The following is a 25,611-nucleotide window of genomic DNA, read 5'->3' as shown; positions in this document are numbered from 1 at the left end:
GGGGTTTTGGAGCACAGTAAGGTGTCGCCAAACGTAATGTGCAGGCAGAGCATTTGTGCTCTAGTTAAAGGTTGGAAACAGATGTTTCTTCCAGTTTGGAGAATCTGCCACTAGCTATGTGAACTTGGGCAAGTTAATTAAAATCCCCACACCTCAGTTTCCTTATCTGTGAAATGGGAATGAATACTAATATTCCTATCTCTGAGGGCTTTTAGAAGGATGAAATGAGGTCTTAAAATCGTGGTTAAGACTGTGGATTTGAGTCAGATTGCCTGGTTTGAATCCTGGAGTGACTATTTATGACTTGTGTATCCTTGGGCAAGTGACTGACCCTTCTCTATGCCTCAGTTTCTTCATCGGTAAAATGGAAATAATGCCTCATAGGATTTTTGTGAGGATTAAATGACTTGACATACATAAAGTGCTTAGAAGAGTGTCTGGCACAAAGTGAGCATTCAGTAAATGTTAGCAACCATCTGCAAAGTTCTTGACACCCAGCAACGATCGACACGTGGGGCTCGTTCTTTTTGGTAGTCCTGCTTTCCAGGCCTCCTCTCAAGGTCCACCCCACCCCATCCTGACTTAGAACTAAGGATTGGAAAGGTCTCAAGCCATTTGTGGTTTCCAGTAACAGAGGTGCAAAGTCTATCTCCTAGAGGGATAGAAGTGGGACTCCACACTGTGAGTGAGATGCCAAGAGGCAACTGAGCAGAGTCCAAAAGGGGTGAGGCCCAAGAGGAAAGGAGCTGATTGGTGAAAAGCTGTGGGAGCTCTCTGCTCCAGAAATGGTTCTCTCAAGAGAGGCAGGAGGGTGGGGAATGAGGAGTTCAAGGACATTAGACTAGTCAGCAGAGCTGTTGACAGGGGGCTTTGCCGCACAAGCTTGGTAGATCCAGTGGGGCGTGGGAGGGTTGTAGAAGATCCTTCCATTCCAAGAAATAGGACCTTGGGTCTGAATCCTAGTGCAACAGAGAGACAGAATACATCTTGGTTACCCGGATGTGCTGAGTATATTTTATTTCTGAAGGTTTTTTTCCTCTTAACTCATGAGTCATTCCTCCCTCTCCCTCATCCTCCAAGTCCAATCCGTTAGCAAGTTGTGTTGACTCTTTAAAATATTTCTCTAATCCACCTGCTTCTTGGTCTCAACTGCCATCTCTTTAGTCCAACCTTTCTCTCATTTAGACCTCTGCTGTGGCCCCCCAAACATTTTCCTATCTCCTCTTTTGCCCCAGGAAAACTCATTCTCGAGGGGCTGGCCCTGTGGCCGAGTGGTTAAGTTCCCGAGCTCCACTGCGGTGGCTCAGGGTTTCACCAGTTCGAATCCTGGGCGTTGACATGGCACCGCTCATCAAGCCATGCTGAGGTGGCATCCCACATGCCACAACTAGAAGGACCCACAACTAAAAATACACAACTATGTACCTGGGGGCTTTGGGAGAAAAAGGAAAACATTTTTTAAAAAAACCCCATTCTCCATTTAGCAGCCAGTGTGAACTTAAAAAAAAAATTTTTAATAGCTTTATTGAGATATAAATCACATATCATACAAATCGCCTATTTACATGTTCAATTCAATGGTTTCTAGTATATTCACATGGCTGTATAACCATTACCACAATCAATTTTTGAACATTTTCATCACCCCAGGAAGAAACTCTGTACCCATCAGCAGCCACTGTCCATGTACCCCCTCCATCACCCACCAGCCTTAGGCAACCACTGATTTACTTTCTGTTTCTATCTATTTGCCTTTTCTGGATATTTCGTATAATTGGAATCATACAATATGTGTCTTTTGTGACTGGTTTCTTTCACTTAGCATAATGTTTTCAAAGTTCATCTGTATTGTAGCAATATTTCTCTCTTTTTTGCCAAATAGTATTCCATTGTATGGATATATCACATTTTTATTTATTCATTCATCTATTGATGGGTGCTTGGGTTGTTTCCACTCCTTGGTTATTATGAATAATGCTGCTATGAATATTTGTGTACAAGTTCTTGTCTGAATGTCTATTTTCATTTCTCTTGGGTGTATGCTTAAGAGTGGAATTGCCGGATTATGTGGTGATTCTATGCCTAACTTTTTGAGGAACTGCCAAACTGTTTCCCAAAGTGGCTGCACCATTTTAAATTCCCAAAAGCAGTGTATTAGGGTTCCAATTTCTCCACATCTTCAGCAGTACTTGTTATTATCTTTTTGATTATAGACACCCTAGTGGATGTGAAAGTGTATCTCATTATGGTTTTGATTTGCATTTCCCTGATGACTAATGACGTTGACCATCTTTTCACATTGGTCATTTGTATATCTTCTTTAAAAGGAAGAATAAATTCTCTTCTTTAGAGAAATGTCTTTTCAGATCTTTTGCCCATTTAAAAAATTGGGGTTGTCTTTTTATTATTGACTTGTAAGAATTCTTTACATATTTTAGATACAAGTCCCTTATTATTTATTATTAATTATTAACTAATTAATTAGTAATTACTTATTTAATTATTAATTAGTCCCTTATTATTATTAGAGATATGATTTGCAAACATTATCTTTCTTTTTTTAAATTTATTTTATTTTATTTTTGAGGAAGATTAGCCCTGAGCTAACATCTACTGCCAATCCTCCTCTTTTTGCTGAAGAAGACTGGCCCTGAGCTAACATCCATGCCCATGTTGCTCTACTTTACATGTGGGACGCCTGCCACAGCATGGCCTGACAAGTGGTGTGTAGGTCTGCACCCAGGATCCAAACCAGTGAACCCCAGACTGCCGAAGTGGAATGTGTGAACTTAACCACTGTGCCACCAGGCCAGCCCATCTTTTCACTTTCTTGATTGTGTCCTTTGAACCACAAAAGTTTCTTATTTTGATTAAGTGCAATTTATCTATTTTTTTCTTTTCTCACATGTGCTTTTGGTGTCATATCTAAGAAGTCTTATGCCTTCTTAGGCTTTGCCTAATCCAAGGTTACAAAGATTTACTCATATTTTCTTCTAAGAGTTTTATAGTTTTAGCTCTTACACCTAAGTCTCTGATCCATTTTGAGTCAGTTTCATATATGGTATGAGGCAGTGATTCAAATTCATTCTTTCACAGGTGGAGATCCAATTGTCCCAACACCATTTTTTGAAGAGACTATTCTTTCCCTCAATTCATTGTCTTGGCACCTTTGTTGTAAATTAATTAACCGTACATGTGAAGGTTTATTTCTGGACAGCATGAACTTTTTAAAAAATAAATCTGATGATGTAATTTTTCTACTTAAAACCCTTGTAATGGCCTTCCTTTTCCCTTTCGGTAAAATCCAAATGCCTCACTGTGGCCTACAAGGCACTACATGATCTGGTGCCTTCTTACTCCTGTCACCTCATTTACCACTTTTTCTCTCTCCCACTCACTCCAGCCCCACTAGCCTTTCTTCTAACAAGACACCAAACTCTTTCTCACCTAGGGGCCTTTGCATTTCCTGTTTATTCTGCCTGAAAACATCCTCTAGGTGCTTCAGATGGCTGATTTCTAATTCCTCAGGTCTCAGTTCAAATATCGCCTCCTCAGAGAGGCCTTCACAGAAACATCCCATCTAAGGCATGTTTTTCCACAAACATCCATCCTCCAGCTAGTCTCTATGACGTCATCCTGTTTATTTCTTCTATAGTAGTTATCAAAGCCTGTACTTATTTTGTTTGTTTATTTATTTGTGTTATTGTCTGTCAGTTCTACTAGAATGTGCACTCCATGAGGCAGGGACCTTATCTGTCTGGTTAGGCTTCAAATCCCTCTGTCTAAAAGGATATCTTGTGCATAGTAGGTGCTCAATATATATGTTGGGGGGCCGGCCCCGTGGCTGAGTGATTAAGTTCGTGCACTCCACTGCGGCTGCCCAGGGTTTCGCTGGTTCGAATCCTGGGCATGGACATGGCCCCGCTCATCAGGCCATGCTGAGGCGGCATCCCACATGCCGCAACTAGAAGGACCCACAACTAAGAATATACAACTACGTACTTTGGCTTAGGGGGCTTTGGGGATAAAAAGGAAAAAAATAAAATCTTTAAGAAAAAAAATATATGTTGAATGACTGTGTGAATACCTTAAACTTTCTAATACTTAATGAGTGAAGTGTGTGCAAGTGAGGGAACTCAGAACTGCTCACGGCATGCGTACCCTGGGTTTGGAGATGTGGGCTTATGTTATTTAGGATTCTCATGGTTGCAAATTTTGGAAACCATTATTCAAAATGTATCTACTCAAATGCCCATCAACCACAGAATGGATGATTGTGGTATATTCACAAAATAAAAACAAGATATTATGCAGCAATGAAAATGTACAAGCTATAATTACATGCACTGATATGGACAAAACCCACTTACTGTTGAGTGACAAAAGACAGACATAAGATTACATGCTGCATCAGTCCATTTATATGTAGTAGAAAACCAAAAAACTAATCTATGCTGTTAAAAGTTAGGATAGCGGTTACACTTGCAGGGGAGTGGGAGGGCGAGTTAGTGATTGGAAAGGAGTATACAGGGTGGGGGTGCTTCTGAGGTAGTGATAATGTTCTGTATCATAAACTGAGTGCTGATCATGCAAGTGTGTTCAGTTTGTGAAAACTTACAACTATATACTTAAGATATATGTACTTTTCTTTTTGTATATTATATTGCAATAAAAAGTTCTCTCTTTTTTTCGGAGTTTATTGACCGTTCTTGTATTCAGTGTGCCAGTTATTGTTGCTTCATGGCAAACCACCTCCAACTTAGTCATGTAAAATAGCCATTTTATTATGCTCACAGATTCTGTGGGTCAAGAATGCAAAAACAGTATAGTAGAGACGGCTTCATGATGTCTGGGGCCTCAGTTGGGAAGCCTCAAAGGCTGGAGATGACTCAACAGCTCGGGCAGAAATCAACCAGAAGTGTTTACTTCGTGTACTTGGTGGGTTTTCCTGGTAATTGGCTTTGATCTTATGTAGATTGTTGCCTGAAACATCTACGCATGTTCTTTCCATGTAGTCTCACTGCCTGGGGTAGTTTGGGCTTCCTCACAGCATGGCTGGTGGATTTCAAGAGCAAGTGTTCCAAGAGAACCAGGCAGAAGTTAGATTGCCTTTTATGACATAGCCTTAGCAGTCACACAGTGACACTTATGCTAGAGTCAGTCTGCCATGATTCAAACAGAGGGACATATAACACATCTCTTAATGGAAAGAATGTCACCACATTGTAGGAAGAACATTATAAGATGGGAGATATTGTCATAGCCATCTTTGGAAAATAAAATCTGTCACACCTGGGCACCTGAGTGCCACTAGAAATAAATGTAACAGAAAAATTAATCAATCCATGATTCCAACCTCAACTGAATCCTTGACACCACCTGGCAATCCTACATTATTCCTCTGCTCAACTTCAACTTGCAATGGTTATTGCAAACCTTCTCTACTGTAGTAGGCACTATGTATGTCTCACCTAACACCCAATCTCAACCCCTCTTTCCCCTGTCCATGTCCTTTAAAGAGGTGAGAAAAGCTAAATACTCCCTTTCCTAGCCTTCCTTGCATCTGTGTGACAAAATTCCGGCCAGTGGGATGTAGGCAGAAACCTGCTGGGGGACCTCTGGCCAAGCTCCTGCCTTGAACAAGAAAATGATGCGCGGAGTGGAGGCAGCCGGCCATACTGGGACCCTTGGAAAAAGGCAAAGATTTGCAGAAATATTGGCCCTGATATCATTGAGTCACTGAACCAGTGCAGCCGTCTACCTCCAAGCTTCCTATCCTGTAAGAAAAATAAAACCCTGTTTGCTTAAGCCACTGATAGTCAGGCTCTCTGTAGCTGATACAGTCACTCTTCGCCAACCTCTGCGCCTCCACCTCTCTTCATTCTCCACAGATGACACTCCCTCTTCCTTTACAGAGAAAAGTCTTCAGCTAGTCATTCTCCTACTTCCTTGCCACCAAACCTACATATTTACCTGCATCCATAGCCATCCTGTTTCCTCCTTCCTTCCCATTAGGAGAGGGGTCCCTACTCCATGGATGGCGGAAAGGGGGGTAAACAGGGAGATGCCAATCTTCCATTTTATCTTCCTCTTTCCGTCTTGGTTTTCTAACTCATCCTCATGTTCTGGGCCTCTGTCGCTCATCAGCTATGTGGCTTTAAACAGGCCATTAAAGTAGCAAATATTTTATTGAGTGGATTTCAGGCTGTGCCCAATAAAAGCACTGCACGAAATACTGGGGGTTGCCAGGGCTAGGAAAGAGACAGTTCAAGCAGAGAGAAAACTATTTACAAGGCAGAGCAATGGAGCCTTGGAGGAACTGAAAGCGTGCTGGGAGGGCAGAGCGCAGGAAAGGCTCAGGACGCCGAGCTGGAGACAAAGGCATGGGCCACAGTGAGCTGGGTTCTATAGATCAGGCAGGGTAAGGATTTTGGTTTTAACCTTAAATCATCGGGACAGGAAGTGAATTAACTTCTCTGAGCCTCAATTTCTACTTCGGAAAATACGTTTTAGAACTATCTGCTTAGTTCTCAGTCTCCTATACTAGCTTGAGAGCTCCTTAAGGGCAAAGACCTGTGTTTTTACGCATTTTTCTATCCACATGGTAGGCACTTAATAAATGCCTGTTGGATGAATAAACGAGTGTGAAGCCGTCCACAGACTTCAGTTATAAAATCAATCAATACGTTTTTCTTTCTCCTCCCTCCTTGCCTTCCCACCCCTTTTCTCGCCCTCCCTCCCTCTTTCTGACCTCCCACGCCCCCTCCAACCCTCTCCGCGCTTCCCGCCTCCCCTTCCCTGGCCCGCCCCTCCGCTGCGTCGCGAAGGCGGAGAGGGCAAGGCGGGCTTTACGGCAGCCGCGTTGCGGCGGGGCGGGGCGCCGGGCGACTGGCGCGCTTGGCGGCAGCAGTGGGAGGCAGGCCGGCAGGCAGGCAGACGGAGTCGCAGGCGGGTGGCGGCGGCCGTGCTCGCTAGTGAGGGCGGGAGGGAGTGAGTCACTGAGCGTGTGTGAGGGAGGGAAGGAGCGAGCGGGCGAGCGAGCAGCCCCGCGCCGTCCGCCCGCAGCCGCAGCCAGGCCGCGCCGCCGCCCTGCGCCGAGGCCGGGCCGAGCCGAGCTGGGTCGCGCCCGGGCCATGCTGCTCACCGTGTACTGTGTGCGGAGGGACCTCTCCGAGGTGACCTTTTCCCTCCAGGTCGACGCCGACTTCGAGCTGCACAACTTCCGCGCGCTGTGCGAGCTCGAGTCTGGCATCCCCGCAGCCGAGAGCCAGGTACGCCGGGCAGCGAGCGGGGCCTCCCTCCCGAGCTAGCCCTCCCGCCTCGGGGCCTCACGCCCTCCCTTTGCTTCTGCTGAGGAATTGGGGCGGAGGGGGGTGGAGAGCAGGCTGGCCCTTCCCAGCTCGCCCCCGCGGCCGGGAGGGAGCTGGAGTCGGTGGCTGCCCCCCGCACCCCGAGCCTGGGGTGGGGTGCTGGGGCAGTAGCGGAGAACCTGACCGCGGACGCACCCGCTGCAGCCCGGGCGGCGCGTGGACTCCTGGGCGGCTCGCCCCACCTTCTGGCTCTCTGGCCACTTCTGCCCTCATGTTATCCCGAGCTTGGGGTGTCGTCGTGGACCTCAGAAGAAGCCCTAGGTTTGCAAGAGTTCATACATCCTGCTTCCCCAACCAGAAATACCAGTTTGGATCACTGTGGGAGATAGATGTTCAACTGCTTTTTTGGAGAAGGTTCCTGCTTAAGGAAACGTAATTCACCTTTAAACGCAGAGATTTGCACTCTAAGTGAAGGAAAAAGTTTGAGACTTGCACTGCCTTGTTATGAGGCCTTTGGAAATGCTCTTTTCCCTGCCACATGCGTTTCTGGTTAAATTCTTTAAAAAAAAAAAAAAGCAGTTATTAGTTCAACGCAAACTGTTTGTTTCTCTGGTTTCTTCCCTGGTAGTAGGCCAAAATCCCTCCTTCTTGTCACAACTCAAGAGTTTGAGTCAGTTCAAAGCTCAGTGCTTTAAGAGGATATTTGCTTTAAAATGGTCTAGTATCGTCTCTGTGATTGGGTTGTTTCATTTCCCTACCCTGCTGTAAAGACGTTAAGCTGCACTTGCATTTTAAATAAGCAGAGTAATTTATTTTCAGAATGCTTTGGGGCTGCCACTAAACAATTGGTGACAGTAACTCTGTGGCCTTCACACTGAAACATTTAAATCTTGACTTGGTAAGTGGACCTCGGAGGACATAGTCTAAACATTAAGAAAATTATAGAAGTCCTCCGAGGCCCCAAAATGTAAATCTTTATTTCCTATTGCAGTTATGAAACAGTTCCAAAAACTATTGCCCAACTACAGCTTGTTCTGCCCTGTGTTATGGTAAACAAATGTGTCAATATTTTGTTCAGAAGTGAGTACAGTTCCTTTACACTGTGTGAACTTTAGAACCTTGGCATAAAGCTCAGCATCAAGAAAGAATTTATTTCAGGGCACACAGTGTCACTCAGATACAAAGTCTGGCCAAAGGTACAGAGAAATTGGTAAAAGGGATTTTTTGTAACTAAAACTAATCCACAAAAACTCAAGAGCCAGTTCCTGTCAATGAATCCCTGAAGGGGAAGGCTAGGAGAGGATGCTTTAAGCAGGGAGGGAAAATGAACTCATATTTTTGAAGGTGGCTTTTTCAATTGTTCTTTTCCCTCTAGCTGTTGTCACCCTGCTTATAATCACCAGCTGGTAGGAGAAAGAAAAAATTAAAATGTAATTTGATTTCGTTGTTATTAGGGCTTGGGAGAAGACAAAGGTTGAGATCGTCTCTACTCCTGCATTTGTTGAGATGGCTGTAACAAAAATTCTAAATTAAAGAGGGTGTCAGATTGAAAGACAAATAATTGTATGGTCAAGGCAGGTACTGTCCTCTGCCAATCCAGAAGGCTAAGAATACCTTAATAATTGAACAATTAGGCTAACTCCGATTTCTTTCTTATTTGTTAGGTCAGTGTTTTGGCATTTACTTCCTTCTCAAGCCAAATTAGCCTATGGAAACCTGGGCTCCAATTAGTGTTAAGCCTGTATTACATAGCCGTAAACAGCTTCTGTTTTTCAAGTTTGTTCTTTTGGATCCATTGCAACCTAACACAGTATCTATTTTAAGATATCTGGTGGTCTGTTGTCTTTCAGTTGCTTGCCCATCAGGGAGGAACAGGATCCACCCTAGACACTTGAGTCATTTCCTTTCACCAAATCATAATAGTAAACATCATTATAGTTTTTACCCGAAAATATGTCATCTTCATTTACTTGAGGTTCCCCCCCTACCTTTACCTCCCAGGGTTTTCCCATATTATTCATCTTTCCTTCCTTCCTCTCATAGTTCTCCTGGCATCTTACCTCACTTCTCTTATTTACCTTCTCCATTCTCTTTCCTTCACTTTCATTTCTGATTCCATTTCTAAAGGGACTTTTTTTTTTTAAACCTTCCTGGCTGTTCTTTCCTGTCCCTGTGTGTCCAGACCAGTGGTCTCCAAACTTTTTTGATCACGTGTGCCCCTAAGTAAAATGTTTTGGAACATGCATCTGTGTGATGTATATAATAAATTATATACATCAACTAATGTTATATGCATTGTATATATGCATGTATATTACATGTATATAATAACTGTAAACACCAATTACATTTTATACATGAAGTAATACTTTCTGTACATTATAAATAGGTACAGAATAGAATTTAAGGAAGGGTGAACTAAAATAAATGGAAATCAAAATGCTACTATTTTCTGTTTTCTTCCTGTATCTGTAAAGAATTGTCTTGCATGCCTGCCCCACATTGAGGATTACTGGTTTAGAATTCAGTCTTTCACATCAGCATCGATTGTGCATAAGCATACACGTGGAAAAAGTGTTCATTTTTAACAGCTCTAGTCTGATTATAGTAGTTATAATGTGATGATAAATTTAGAATAGAAACCATCTCTACTTGTACATGTGATTAAAGCTGGGCATCTTCCATCTCTTAATACAAGTGTGGGCTTGGAAGCCAGTTATGGCTCTGTTTAATGCTTTGATGCAGGCTTGGCTGGGCAAACTTCAAACAATTATCAGAACTTAGTTTCACTTTAAGTTAAAGTCTTTATATTTTTGAAACATCGTTATGATTTACCCCTGTAGGTGGCATGTGGTAAAAAGGTGTGCAGAGTGTGTAAGGACTCTAACATGAAAGGCATATTGAAATGTCAAATAATAGCAGTAACTGTGATCCTGGAAACGCAGCTCTGCGCTCAGCATGATTTGTGGTTTGTAAGACACTATTTTAAACCAGTGGAAACTGAAGTTTTCTCTTATAGCTGGTTTTGGCATGTGTATTTTCACAGGTAATTTTCGTGTATTTTTTTTGGATAGCTACTACATAATCATAGGAAACTTGTAACATATAGAAAAGGATAAAAAAGAACACACTTACTTATTACCTCATAACCCAGAGATAACTGCAGTTTACTTTCTAGTAGTTTTTTTTTTGGTAAGGATTTTTCCCCTTTGTATAGTTAAAATGTATCTTTTAAACATGATAGAACTATATAAACAATTTCATGTCAGTCTTTCTTCAGACAGCACTACATTGTTAGCATTTTCCCATAACATTTCAAATTCTTCAAATTTATAATTTTAATGGGCACATAATATACCATCATATAGTGTACTACAATTTATTTAACAGTTTCCCTATTGCTGGGCATTTGGATTGGGGAAAACTGGAAGCAGTTACGAGTAACATTTCCATGGATATGTATATACTTCAGGCTTTCTCCCCATTTCTGATTATTTTCTCAGGATAAATTCTTAGATATGGAATTGTCAGGTCTTTTGAGAGGCTTTTAGTAACTATTGCCAAATTATCTTCAAGAAGGGTTGTAAAAGTCAATCTGACTATTACATGGGATGGTACATGTAGATTACTTGGCATATAATGGGTTTTCAACTAATAGTAGATACTATTATGAAGCCATTCAGATGTAATTCCAAGCATTTTGTGGCTACTTTATGGTCCTCAATGCTAGAGACGTTAGGATTTCTGTTCATCCAAGGCTGTCATTCAGAGACCAAAAACATTGGACATCATGCTTAAAGATCCTGGAGTGTATTAATTAGTCTATTGTTAAATGTTGATTAAGATTAGAATCCCGTCTCTAGGGCGCCTCCTCTGCAGTAGGCACTAGCAGTTGTGCCACTTTGGCAGATTAAGCCTTGTAGCTGTGTACATTTTCCTGTTGCATGTTCCTCTAACTGGCAAAACTTGAATTTTGAGCTTTGTAGCCTTTGACTTGGGTATTATGATGCCATTACTCATTTTGTTTTTACTGGTAGAAATTTGAAACCACTGGACTAATAGATACTTAACTTGGAAAATCATTCAGATTTATTCTGGGACTTGAGATGCAAAATGACTGTCTTAGACTCTTAACCCTATTTTAACAAAAAGAAATCAGTTCTTTGTGGCAGTTATAATTTCAACTAAGCCTTTGTTTATCTCATTTGCGTCCTTGGACTAAAATGGAATACACCTGCTGCTTTGTCGGCGTGGAGACTGTTTGCTCCTCACCCACATTCTCCAGTCTAGTATTTTTAGGAAATTGGGGCAAATGGCAATATTCCTTATTTCATATGCATGTTTGGTGGTAATGATTACCTGGATCTTACATTTTTATTTACTTAAGATACCTTCCTTTAAGAAAATTATCTTGTCTACTGAGGAAAAGACTGTGTTAGCTGAACAGTGATGGGGTGAGGTAGGGCATCTGTAAAATGGGAGTTCAAAGAGTGAAGACTTAGTGTTCCTTTCTTCATGTTCAGGGCAGGGGATTCACTGAGCAGTGGGCAGGGTTTTGATCCCCCTAGTGAGTACAGGCCCTTAGTGGTGATGGATGGCTGAATAGCTCATGCTAAGGTCACCCAGCTCATCACCAGGCCACTTTCAGCTGCTGTTTGGGAAAGTTGTATGTGGTACTAGGGAAGAGTAGGGGCTTTAAAGTCAGGCGGCTGTGGTTCCAGTCCCGGTTCTCTTCTTAATAGCTGTGCAGCCTCAGGTCACTTAACTCTCTATCTGTCTCCCTGTCCCTAAGATGGCACAAATAATGCCTACCTCCTAAGATGACTGGGAGACGTAAATGAGAAGACATGAGGATTAAGTGGGAGACTTGAAGACCTAGTGTGATGCTGCCTCTAGTAGAAGCTCACTCAGTAGTAGCTGTTGCTCTTTTAATACAGCTTTCCACATCGCATTTCCAGCCTGAAGAGAATTCGGTGATCTTGTGGACAGGAATGTTCTGATTCTCCTGAGTTTGATTTCTTGTTGGAGATAAATAAATGTTCTCTTAGAAGTACAGTTAGAATATATTGACTGATCATATATTTCTAAATATACTGATAGTTGAAGCTCTGAGCCTGGAAAATTAAGGAGTAGGCCTTGGACACTGATACCTTCATTATGGTGGTGTCACGGTGTTGATGCCACCTTGTCAGAGCTGCCTGTGTGGGTTTGGCATGCCTGTTGATTCTTGCTGTACACTTCAACCTTGGACACTTGTCACTTCAGGTTTATGGTGGTTTTTCCAAGCAATCCCACACGTTATAATGACTCTCCAGTTGTATTTCAAACAACTGTGTTGATTCTGGTGTACTTTTACTATGAGATATATGCTTAAATAAGGGAGTGTGAATGGATGGGTAGAGTGACAGTTGCAATCTGTTGTAACATGTTTTAACTTTGCAGGTGAGGGTAAGAACTAACAATACTTTTTCTAGTCATTTATAGAACTTATAAAGTATAATTGGACCTACAAACTCGGCAAATCAATTTTTTTTGCTCATCCCCAGAAGTATTTGATTTTGCAGAGAACTAAATTCAGTTTCCTGTTATTTCTATTCCTCATGTCAGTGCAAGTTCTGAGAGCAGATACGACAGACCTTTTTTTTCCAGTTTAAATCCTGTATTTTTCAGGTTCTGTGTCAGGCAGTCTTACTCTGAGAGCTGTGAGGAAACATCGTAAAGTGGTGGTGTAGCAGAAAGACCTGGAAGGGACAGCTGTAATGACTATCTAGCCCCAAGTGGTTGCTTAACAAATGGGAAATGTGAAGCCTAGACCAGCTGAGTGACAGGGCCCCTGTCAGAGCCAGGGCAGAACTCAAGTTCCTCCGTTTGCATGTGGCCTGGTACAAAGTGAATTGTTAGGAAGAAAACCTTCCAAACTCTGAGTTTATTCTGAACGTCCCTCTGGAGTATATAATAATGCAGGGTGGGTTTTATGCTCATTCACGATGAAGTTACAGTATGCCCTTTATGTGTTCCTTTTCTTTCCACAGCACATTATTTCATCTATTTTTATGTTCTCAGGCTTTCTTCAATGTTTGGTTGCACATCATAATAATATTTTTGTTGGTGGTACATTGCTGATCTTTTTTTCCATCTGTGTTTATTCTTTTCTGAATTTATTCCACTTTTGTTTCCACCCATAAACATAGGAGTGATAAAACTTTGGGGATGGTAGAACAGGAGAAGTATACAGGAAGAGTGGTATTTGGGGACCTTTTAGACTTGCCCGCATGCAAGATCATTTAAAAATGGACACATTGAGATGTCAATGTACAGCCTGGTAACTAAAGTTAACAATACCGTATCATACATTTGAAAGTTGCTTAGAGAGTAAATCTTAAAAGTTCTCATCACAAGAAAAAGAATTTTGTAACTATGTGAGGTGATGCATGTTAGCTACTTACTGTGATATATATATACATCTAATCGTGTTGTACACCTAAAATAAGTACAAGATTATGTCAATTATATGTCACTAAAACTGGGGGACACATTATTTAACAGTATTGTAGTTCGCGTGCCCAGAGTAAATTATTCCCATTTTCTTCCCTGCTCAAAATTAAATCTGATTTTAAAGTAATATACATTAGATTCATTCGTCCTTTAATTCAACAAATATTTGGGCATTATTTATCTAACATGCCCTGTTCTAGGCATTTTGGATATGGTGAACAAAACAAAGTCCTTGTCCTCAAGTAGCTTACATTTTAGTGGGGTAGATAGACACTCAATAAATAAATATAAAATATGTGAGGTGAGGGTACATTTTAAATAGAGTGATTAGGCAAGGGCCCTGAAGAGGTAGTGTTTGATCAGAGACCTAAAACAACAATGAGTGGGGAAAGAACATTCCTCAGGTAGAGAGAAGAGCAAGTGAAACAGGCTTGAGGGGGAAGTTATCATGTTACTTGAGGAACAGCAGTCATTTTATAACCAGCTCTGGTGGTCTAGTGGTTAAGATTCGGCACTCTCACCCCCACGACCCAGGGTTCATTTCCCAGTCAGGGAACCCCACCACCCGTCTGTCATCTGTCAGTTGTCATACTCTGGTGGCTGCATGTTGCTGTGGTGCTGAAAGCTGTGCGACCAGTATTTCAAATAGCAGCAGGGTCACCCATGGTGGACAGGTTTCCGCAGAGCTTCCCACTAGGACAGACTAGGAAGAAGGACCTGGCCACCCACTTCCGGAAAAGTTGGCGATGAAAACACTGCATAGCAGCGCAACACTGTCTGATATGGCACTAGAAGGGGAGAGGATGGCGTTAAAGACCAGGCAGGGTTCAGCTCTGCTGCACACAGGGTCACTAGGAGTCAGGATCAACTCAAGGGCACTAACAACAGCAAATCGTGTTATGAGGTGAGGTCAGGAGGAGCCAGGGACCAAGTTGTTTGGGCCTCGTAGGTGATGAGAAGGACTTGGGCTTTTATTCTAGATATGATGGGAAACCATTGGAGGGTTTTGAGCAGGGAGTGACATTATCTGATGAAGAGGAAAACTATGGTCTTTCTTCTTTGCGCTGTGTAACAGTGATTCATACTGTTAAATCTTTTCTGGTTGTAGATTGTCTACGCTGAAAGACCTCTCACAGACAACCACAGATCACTGGCTTCTTACGGCTTGAAAGATGGGGATGTTGTGATTTTACGACAGAAGGAGAATGCAGACCCTCGACCTCCAGTGCAGTTCCCAAGTAAGACATCTCGTAATGGTTTGGCATCCCCTGACATAAGCATCAGTAGATAAAATCGCACAGTGGTTCAGAGTTTTGGATTAGCTCTGGATTCAGACTACCAGGGTACAAATCCTGACTACCCCTTGCTTGCTGGTACGTAACCTTGGACGAGTTAACTTCTCTAAGTCAGTTTCCTTATCCATAAGTTAGGTGCTATAATTAACCCCAACTCCTAGAGTTGATGTGACAATAATGCGTGTAAAACCTTCAGCATGTAGCAAGCCCTCAATAAACGTTAGCTTCTGTTTTGTAATCAATGATAATTTTATCCTTGGGACTTGAGAGGCTGCATATGCCTGTGGTTCCTGACTGACTTTTGCTGTGTTGTGTCTGGCATTCAGTGGCAGGCCCTTCTGGGGCATTTTGTCAGCCAGGGACTTGCTCCCTCATTTCATGTGATCTCATAACTCTGTTGTAGGAGAAGAGATTCCTCCTCACAATTTATTGTCATTAACAGATGAAGCTCTGATTTTAAATAATGTCTTCAAAGTTACTTAGCTAGTAAGTGAAGGCACAGGAATTAAAACTTGGTGCTTTTTCTATTACCCTGAGTTTTGTGAACATAAAGCAGCTGGACCACCAAATCTGGTTCTTTTCCACCAGCTTTGTTAATCATGTAAAAAGAAACTGTTATCTATCTTAGCTGTTCCATCCAGAATAGGTGTTTATAATCTGGAATCTGTGTGTTGGGATTTGGGAGGTTTCTGGGTCCCTGAAATAATATGCATAATCGTGTGGGTGTGTGCATTTGATGGGGAGGGGTCCATAGCTTTCTTCAGACCCTTGGATGAGTGCGTGAGTACAAACGTTTGTACGGTTCTAATGTGGAACCACTTGATGAAATGTGTGAGTTTTTTTCCCATTCCCTGTCATATTCTGATAGATTTCTTTGAATAGTGTTTGGTCTCTAGCTCACTTGGTTTTAAAGTTTATGGTAACAGCTGATAGGTGTCTGGGTAATGACAGACTCCAGCTTAGAACACAGTGCTTCCATTCAGTCTGAAACTGGGGCTAGAAGAGATCATCAAACCCTGTTCCTCCCAGATCTGGATTACATTAGTCCCTGGGGCTACTGTTAAACTTTAGATAGAGTGGTGGTTCCAATATGCCTGTCGGTGAAAAACAAATCTTCCTTTGGTTAATTTGGTGAGATCATCAATTCTGGAGATTCACTGTTTTTCGTCCTGTGCTGTCCCATATGGATGAGAGAGCCAGTAGGTCAGGGAGGGGAGGGGATCTGGTCTCTAAAGTAAACAAGTTTTTCAGAATTATTCTGAAGTGAATGGACTCTCAAGATAAGTGTAACAGGGCTGGAGATAAAGTTTCCCTGCCCACAGAGAAGGCCCACCCGTGTATGTTTTGCCAGTTGGTATAGATTAACTACCTCACAAAGATCATGCCGTTCATTTCACCTTTTCATTGCTTAGGAGTTCATACACAAGTGTGTGCACACACACACACATATACACATACATTTGCCAGCTGCCAGCTGAGGTCTGTTTGAAGAAGGTGACCGCCTAGTTGAACCCATGCTAAAAGGCAGAAACCGTTGCCTGAATTTAAGCATTCCCTTTTTCTGTTTGAGGTCTCAAAGGCTACAGGGTAGCCTCAGACTTGGGACAAGTATGACCTTCAAATACATTTTGGAGGTGAACAAATGTAGACTCATTCAGTCCTAGCCCCTCGTTCTGGCTCTGCTTGTTTTCTTCTTATTTTTTTTTCTCTCTTTCCTTTTTTTAAATAACAGCTGTATTGAGATATCATTCCCATACCATGCAATTTACTCATTTAAAGGATACAGTGGGGCTGGCCCCGTGGTGCAGCGGCTAAGTGCGCACGTTCCGCTTCCGTGGCCCGGGTTCGCCGGTTTGGATCCTGCGTGCGGACATGGCACCGCTTAGCACGCCATGCTGTGGTAGGCGTCCTACATATAAAGTAGAGGAAGATGGGCACAGATGTTAGCTCAGGGCCAGTCTTCCTCAGCAAAAAGAGGAGGATTGGCAGCAGTTAGCTCAGGGCTAATCTTTCTCAAAATAAAAAAAAAAGGATACGATTCAATGATTTTTAGTATATTCAGAGTTGCACAACCATCACTATAATCAATTTTGGCACATTATCATCACCTTAAAAAGAAACTGTGTACCCATTAATAGTCATTCCCCATCTGCCCCCAAGCCTCCTGGCCCTAGGCAACCATCAGTCTAATTTCAGTCTCTATGTGTTTTCCTGTTCTAGGCATTTCATATAAATGGATTCATGCAGGATTCATGCAGTATGTTGGTCCTTTGTGTAAGGCTCCCTTTTATTTTCCTTTCATTTTAATAGGGTCAGCTCAGCCCGGAGTATAAACCTGAGAGTCGTAGCCTCTAAACCTGTTGTCTCTTTTGGTGTACTCAGCATTGAGAACCTGTGCAAGTTCCTTTTCTTCTGTTTTTCTCTCCTATAAAATGATTACACCTCCTAGCTCCCCCAGGGGTGTGAGAAGAGTCAGCAGTGATACACAGATGAAAGTGTAAATTCAAAGAACTAATATGTGTAGCACATACTTTCAGAATTTAACATCTAACATTTACGCTGTTCACTTGATATGTATAGTATTCTTCACGCAAGGTGTCAGGGCTCTTTGAAGCATATGTCAAAGCAGACTAGGATTTTTCTTAAGGACCACATCCACGTTTATGCAGTTACATCTACTGAGACTAGCTTTAATTTTTAAAAAGCCTAATAAGTAAAAACTTATCTATTCTGGGATATTTTTATAAGCCAAAAACTTGGGGTTACTGCCATTGTCTGCCCCCGCACCCCGACACACACACTCTTCTATTCTTTCCTATCTGTTCGCTCTCAGACTGCAGTCTTTGTATTCAAAGTCAGTGTGACCGCCATTAAAAAGAAAAGTACGAGAAAGAGGATAGGAGAGGTTTTTAGAATGTCTGCGATTACCATTTACTGCTATTATATACCACTTATGAGCAGATATTCTGCTGTTTCCTTCAAAAACTTGTTTTTATGGAGTCGTCTGAAGTAAACTTTGATTTGATTTTCCCCAACAGACTTACCCCGAATAGACTTCCGTAGCATAGCTGTGCCTGGCACATCCAGCTCCCGGCAGCGCCAGCCAGCAGGAGTACAGCAGTCCCACTCATCTCCTGGAGAAATAGCTTCGTCTCCTCAGGGCTTGGACAATCCAGCCTTGCTCCGAGACATGTTGCTGGCCAACCCCCACGAGCTGTCCTTGCTGAAGGAACGCAATCCACCCCTGGCAGACGCCCTGCTCAGTGGAGACCTTGGTAAGCTTGTGAACTTGGAAAGCCATCAGGCTGACCTGAGGTGAAGTAGTTGTGTCACAGCAAGTGTGGAGAAACTCAAGCAACTGGTGTGTCCAACCCACCGTGCCACGTGATTTATTGAACATAGCAGTTGGTTTAGGGAGGTAAATTAGTGCTGATGTCAGAGGCTGAGTTAATTAGCAATAGCGGCAATTTTAGGACTGCATAGAGTTCCAAAATCCAGCTAGCCCAGCCCCCTCTGTTTACATTTTTCCTCTCACCATTTCAGCAGCATGTAACCCAGGTACTGATATTTTAACCTCTTTCGTTAGACCAGCTGACACCAGCTGAAATGCTTTTGGTTCCAAGAAACAGGTTCAGTGCCATCAGCTTGTGTGACAAAATGGAACCCCCTTATTCTCATCCATCCCAAGGTTGCTGATAGTGGGGTTGTTACCAACAGTTTATCTGGGGCTGTATTTGAGCCATTCTTTTATTTAACAGAACACTTATTTTTACTCATCTTTATGAGTAAATTTTTTTCTGTAAATTTCTCCAATTTTACTCTTGGGTTTATGAAACTCTACTGATTAGATTTTAAAACCTAACAGATACTTAATAACTCATTCTTCAATAACCATTTTTTAAATTGAGGTAATATTTACCTACAGAGAAATACGCAGATTTTAAATATATAGTTCTTTGAGTTTTGGCAAACTCATGTAACTACCACCTCAGTCAAGATATAGGACATTTCTCTCACTCTAGAAAGTTCCATTATGTTCTCTTTCTAGTCAGTGTCCTGCCGTTATAGGCTACTACTGTCCTGATAATCATTATAGATTAGTTTTCCTGTTTTTGATCTTTATGTAAAAGGAATCATACAGTATGTCCTCTCTTGTGTCAGGCTGCTTTCACTCAAGTTAATGTTTTTCAGACCCCTCCATGTTGTGTATATTAGTAGTTCATATGACCATTATCTTGGTTTCTTTAATTTCTTATGCAACATATCTAATTGCCAAAGACCATGATGATGGCACATTTAAGTTTATACATTTAAATACACCTCCATTTAAGAAATAGCAAAATAAAGGTGGTTCTTGAACCATGCGTCATATAGTAAGCAATGTTTTCTCTTTACTAATTTTCCTGCCTGTTATCCATCAGGTAATATAGATAGCCTAACAGTAGTTTGCATTTAATTTATCTGCCTTTAGGCAGAGAGTATTATAAAGGAAATGAAACTAGAAGAGGAAGAAGGGGATTGTGGTGCTCTATTTTATTTCTAGGTAACAGGATAATAAGGGCAATAAGGAGGGGAGGAGTGGGTTTTGTCTGCCACATAGAGTTATTCCCCACTGATCTAAACTGAAAAATCATTACCTCTGAGTAGAAACAACGTGATGGATAACTTCTTACAGGTGTAAGTGATTTTTGCAGATACTTTATTTGTTTACACTGAATTTAGGTGAAGAAGTAGTCTTGCCTCAGAGAATAGAAAGTAAATGTAATTGCTCATTTAAAAGAATTTTTAGACTTCCTTTCTGCATCTCTTACAGTTGATTTTGAGAAATTGTTTGATGTGGAAAAGTACTAATAAAGAATGAAAATATAGTGGTACTTAAGATTTGACCCCTTATTTTTGTAGAGAAATTTTCTAGAGTCCTGGTGGAGCAGCAGCAGGACCGAGCCCGGAGAGAGCAAGAAAGGATTCGTCTCTTTTCTGCTGACCCTTTTGATCTTGAAGCTCAGGCAAAGATAGAAGAAGATATAAGGTAATGAACGACCCTTCACCTGAAGAGAAAGATTTAGAGAATCCAGATTTCCCACCTCTGGGTGATCTCGTGTTGGTTGGACATCTGCTTTGAGGTAGCTTCCTTATTCTTCATTTGAGATAGTAACTTCGGTCTTTTAGGTTATTCTCTCCTCTTCCATTTTCCTCACATTTGATTCAGCGTTACAAAGGTACAGGTACCTAACTTAATGACTTTCTCTTCTAAAATTTTAATAAAAACGCCCTGACTAGCATGCAGCACATCTTTAAAGCAACTCACGGTAGATGACCCCAGGACTGAGTGGAAGCCCCCAGCTTGGTCACACTGCTGGATGGGCTGCGCAGGCGGATAGGAATCTTTCTTTAGACCTGATGCCTGGGCACTGATCAAATCCAGGCTGGCACATGATGGGAGTAGATCCATGGGTGCAGAAACTTGTAGTCTGAAGTCTGTTCCTTCTGCAGTTCTTGCACAGGCCTCAGTGGGTAGACTGACTGCCGTTCACATTTCCAACTCCAGTTTCTCTAAGGCTGTGGTTCTCACCTGGGGCAGCATTAAAATCACATGAAAAGCGTTTAAAAAATGTACGTGCTTGGGCTGTACTCCCAAATCTGATGAGTCAGAATCTTAAGGGGTCGGGCCTAACCAGGTACAATGATGCTGATGCCAACCTTGGTCACATTACTAGTCACAAGCATGAGGCTGTTCAGTTAGTACCTTTGAATAAAAAAACAGCTGCTTTATTCCCCTCAGATTCAGTTTCTGTTGCTGACTGTGAAGGCCTTAGTATAACGAAGAGGAACATGACTGTAACGATACTACTTTTAAGGACTGTGTCATCACCATTGGTTGCTTGAATGAAGCCTAACTTGCTCATTATATTATACTGTCAACTTGGAAGTCAAATAATAATGTTCTTATTTCTTTTTTCTCTGACTACATTTGAAATCAGAGAAATGTCAATTGTACACCCCTAATCAGTTGACAGCCCTAAGGCATTCCTTGTGTTCTTAAGTGTTCCCGCTAATTGTATCAAGTAGTAACAAATATCTTTGAGGAACATCTCACTAGTTAAATCTACCCAGAGAAATAGGAAGATATCTGTGTTCTCTGAACTAGACTACATTGTAGCTGTAAAGAACCTGACATAGTTTTCAAGAATAGTTGTGTTCCACACCAGGAAGCAGGAGGGGTGGGAGGGAGAGTGGGGAGGCATCCTAGCCAAACCGTGATACTGAGCGATTAGAAGAGTAGAAGTGGAATGGAGCGTGTCCATGTGACTCACGTTTCTTCCCAGAGGTGGGGTAAAGGAAATGGGGTGATGCATACATTTTTTTAAAGGAGAAAACCTTGTGCATCTGAAGGGACTCTCTACAGAGCCCAGAATAGCCAAAGTAACTGGTATTATCTCAGAAGATTTTTTGCTGAAACTTATTTTGGTTGGAGTCAGTGCAAGGTCAGAAGTGCACAACTAATTTTAGGTTACTTCTAAATTTAATAACATGGCGTAAGAGAAAAGCTGGGTAATTATATCGAATGCCTGTTAAAGTCATCTGGTATGATACAGTAGTGATTACACGGGGTATATGTACACTGAGGTATAATAGCTTGCATATTGGCCTGACTAAATTAAACGAGTGCCTTTCTGAGAAATTTTATTACAGAATGGCTGATAAACCCATCAATTCAGTTGAGCTAGAATATTACTACAGAAAAGACAGGCACTACAGTTTAGAGCAGGGGTCAGCAAACTTTTCCCATAAAGGAGTAGATAGTAAATATTTTAGTTTTTGCAGGCCATAATATCTGTCGCCAGAACTCACTTCTGCGCTAGCAGGATCCCAGGTCTTGGATCCTGTTCTATTGTTGTCTCAGTCTTCAGGTAAGTTGCCCAGCCCCTGCCCTAGTTTCCATTCATGTTGGTGATGTTTTTAAAAGGAGACTGGAAATGAAGACATGAGATGTTGGAGTAAACTGGAACTCCCTTTTATTGGCTATTCTCATGGAAGAATTAGAATATGTTATATAATGTTATAAACCAATGTTAGCACAATAAAAAAAAGAATATGTTCAGTTTTTGAAGAAATGATTTGATAGACCAGGTGAACTGTGATACGTGTCTGTGTAGTTTTCTAAGTCGTAGGTAGGTAGCTAGGTAGGTAGGTAGGTAGGTGCATGTTTTTGGTTATCTGCTCTTATGTTGTTAGCGTTGTATACTAGATTCTTTATACCTCTCAGCAATCCTATAATAGGAATTATTATCCTCATTTTGCAGATTAGAAAGCCCAATCTTAGAGATTTAGCAGCAGGTGCAACCGAAACAATTGAAGCATCTACGTATTATGTTTGCAAACTGTTTTCAATATACTGGATGTAGGAAATGTACCCAGATACCTAGTAAATCCTCAGTTAAATTTGGAGCATTCATGAAATTCTGACATTCTACGGGATAAAAATAGTTGTGACCCTTATTCTCCACAAATTTATGTTCCTATTTCTGAACTTATAAAGAGAGCATAATTGTTTTACATGAAGGTAATTTGTATGCCTTTAGATTTTCTGCCAACCATATATGTCACTACCTCCTACTGAATCACCTATCATAGGATAGAGCACCAATTTCCATTTCCAGGACTCACCTGCTATAGTTTGGACAAAAGATATACAAATCTGCTTTCATCAATATTGTGACTTTGAAACATGTTGCTCTTCATGGAAATAACACTTTCAGTGTACCTGGTTTTTGTTTGTTACAGGCAACAGAACATTGAGGAAAACATGACAATAGCTATGGAAGAGGCTCCAGAAAGTTTTGGCCAAGTAGTCATGCTTTATATTAACTGCAAAGTGAATGGACATCCTGTGAAAGCCTTTGTTGACTCAGGTGATGTCTCCATCCTTTGTGTCTCTGTCTGTCCATCCAACTTTCTGACCCGACACAGGGAGAAGGGGAGACTCTGATGTTGGTTAAAGATGGCAGTAGTCATGGGGCCAGCCCGGTGGTGCAGCGGTTAAGTTCGCACGTTCCACTTTGGCAGCCCGGGGTTCGCCAGTTTGGATCCCGGCTGCAGACATGGCACCGCTTGGCAAGCCATGCTGTGGCAGGCGTCCCACATATAAAGTAGAGGACGATGGGCATGGATGTTAGCTCAGGGCTAGCCTTCCTCAGCAAAAAGAGGATTGGCAGCAGTTAGCTCAGGGCTAATCTTCCTCAAAAAAAAAAAAAAGATGGCGGTAGTCCTTTGGACTGCTGGCTAACAAGCCTGGGGGTTATTGTATGACTTGCCAATCTTTTCTTGTTTGTAATAGGTTTCTTTCTTTAATCATTTCTTTACCAGTTTTGCATTTTGCAGTGTCTCCTTTATCTTCCTATCTCCCCTATTTGGCATCCTGAATTTCTAGGATAGCTCTGTAAGAAATTGGGGAGTAAGTGCATTTAGAATAAGGAGCCATGAAAAGGTGTGTAGAGTACAAATCAAACAAATATTTCCGCCTGGTCTGTGTCCCAGCACTTTGCCAGGAGTGGTGAGCAGTGAAAGGATGAATGGGGCGTGGGTCTTGCCCGTAAAGAACTTAACAGCCAGGTGAGGAGACAGGGAGTTTCCCACTTGAGGATTCAGATAATCCCTGTGCTAACTGGCACCTTTCCTCTTTGTAACAACTCTTTGGTTTTTAGTAAGACCACACACAGCAGCATCATGTGGGTGTGCCTGAGTGGTCTTGTGTGTCTTGCTTCTGGTATCTCACTGGAGGCTTTAAGGTAAGGATGAGCTCCTAGAGGAGTAAAGGCCTCTGCTCAAGTAAATTTTCCTCCATTTGTTCATCTGCAAACTTGAGCCACATACTAGGTTGCAGCTGTCATTAAGAGTTTGTATCTTGAGATGCATACATTCCTGGGAGAAGTAAATTTGCCTAGTGTTCAGTTTTAAAAATATCTATTGAGTGCTACATGCAGGGCGTTGTGCTGAGTCCTTAGGGGTAGGACTTACTAACTGGTGCTTCATAGGGCTCCTGTGTGAGGGAGAGAATTCAATACAGAAGAGTCAATAATACCATACTCCACATTTATTAAGCCCTTACTATGCCAAGCATCTAGCATGGTGCTTAATATCTGTCACCTGCCTCAATTTTATTTAACACTTGGAACATCCCTATGAGCTATATTCTCTTGTTATCCCCGCTTTACAGATGAGGAAACTTTGATGTGGAGAGGTAAAGTCACTCTTCCAGGTACACACAGTTCATGAGTAGTAGACTTGGGATTCAGCCCCACATCTGCCTGATGCCAGAACTCTTACCCACTGCAAAAATACAGTGAATGTTGGATGAACGTAGAGACTACGTGCTTGGTCTGACTGAGGTGCTCAGGCATGGCTTCCTGAAAGAGAGGGCATTTGAACTGAGCTGTCTCCATGGGCAGAGGACTCCTCGAGCTGAGGCCTGAGAAAAGGCAGGAGAGCAGTGAAAGGGACTCTTCTCGTCCTGGGTCAGCTTTTGTGGAGTAGAGTGGGGAGGAAGGGAGAAAAGAGAATTGCCTTCCCAAATTCCCTTTGCTTTCACTATTTTGGGGCCTTCTTGAATTCAACCATCCTCAAATGCCAAGAGCTTTGAGTGCCCATAAAGTGTAAGGTACCTAAAGAGAAATGTGAACAGGCTGTGTTGGAATTGAATGAGAGTAGAGTTCACTGGGAAAGGACGGTCAGTTGAGGAAGAGGTAAGTCTTGAGCTGGGCCTTAAAGCATAAGTGGAATGCAGAGAAAGTGAAAGCAGGGGAGGGGGCACTCCACATGAGGATCAAAGTGAGTAAGGGGCAAAGGGAACAAATTCCTCCTGGAGAAGTGGAGGGTTTAGAGGCAGTCCGAATATAAGGCTGGTGTCTAAGTCTGTTTGGGCTGCTATAACAATACCATAGACCAGGTGGCTTGTAAACAACACAGCTTTATTTCTCATAGTTCTGGAGGCTGGGATGTCCAAGATCAAGGTGCCAGCAGGTTTGGTGTCTGTTGAGGACGTGATTCCTGGTTCTTAGATGGCTGTCTTCTCCATATATCCTCACATGGAGGAAAGGCCAAGCGAGCTCTCTGGCGTATCTTATAAGGGCACTAATGTCATTCGTGCAGGCTCCACTCTCATGGCTTGATCGCCTCCCAAATGCCCCACCTCCTGATACCAACATATTGGTGATTAGGTTTCAACATCTGAATTTTGGAAGGATACAAACATTAACTCTGTAGCAGCTGAAAATAGTTGGGCCAGGATAAAGTGGGATCTGAAGCTGGGGTGATATGGTTTGAAGCTAATCTTATAGAGTAGGAGCCCTTCAGGATTTTTGAGCAGATGCGTAAGTGATCTGAAGATGGTGCTGTTTGGGGAAGACAGAAAGCAGTAACAGATCTGGAGAATTCTGTAGCCCTAAGGGTCAGAACTATTTCCTTGCTTTAAATTATTCATTCACAGAGTGGTTTGGAAACCAGAGAAATTG

General features: G+C 42.1%; 1 protein-coding gene across 3 annotated transcripts in view; it reads left to right on the top strand.

Moving 5' to 3' along the window:
* The first annotated feature begins 6,849 nt into the window (after positions 1–6,849).
* Positions 6,850–25,611, top strand: part of DDI2 (DNA damage inducible 1 homolog 2) — a 40,538-nt gene continuing 21,776 nt past the window's right edge. The window contains exons 1-5 of one of the 3 annotated variants that reach the window (XM_070602580.1): positions 6,850–7,271; positions 14,914–15,043; positions 18,139–18,375; positions 20,003–20,129; positions 22,886–23,013. In XM_070602580.1, coding sequence (XP_070458681.1) covers positions 7,134–7,271; positions 14,914–15,043; positions 18,139–18,375; positions 20,003–20,129; positions 22,886–23,013 — 760 coding nt within the window. In that variant the 5' untranslated portion in view covers positions 6,850–7,133. Of the gene's footprint in view, positions 7,272–14,913; positions 15,044–17,325; positions 17,375–18,138; positions 18,376–20,002; positions 20,130–22,885; positions 23,014–25,611 lie in introns of those variants that run through there. The other 2 variants (XM_070602562.1, XM_070602558.1) reach the window with 2 other exon arrangements.

Source organism: Equus przewalskii, chromosome 2, assembly GCF_037783145.1.
Source record: "Equus przewalskii isolate Varuska chromosome 2, EquPr2, whole genome shotgun sequence".
Lineage (NCBI taxonomy): Eukaryota > Metazoa > Chordata > Mammalia > Perissodactyla > Equidae > Equus > Equus przewalskii.
Note: the sequence above shows the minus strand (reverse complement) of the source record. Positions and strands in the feature narration are given on the sequence as shown.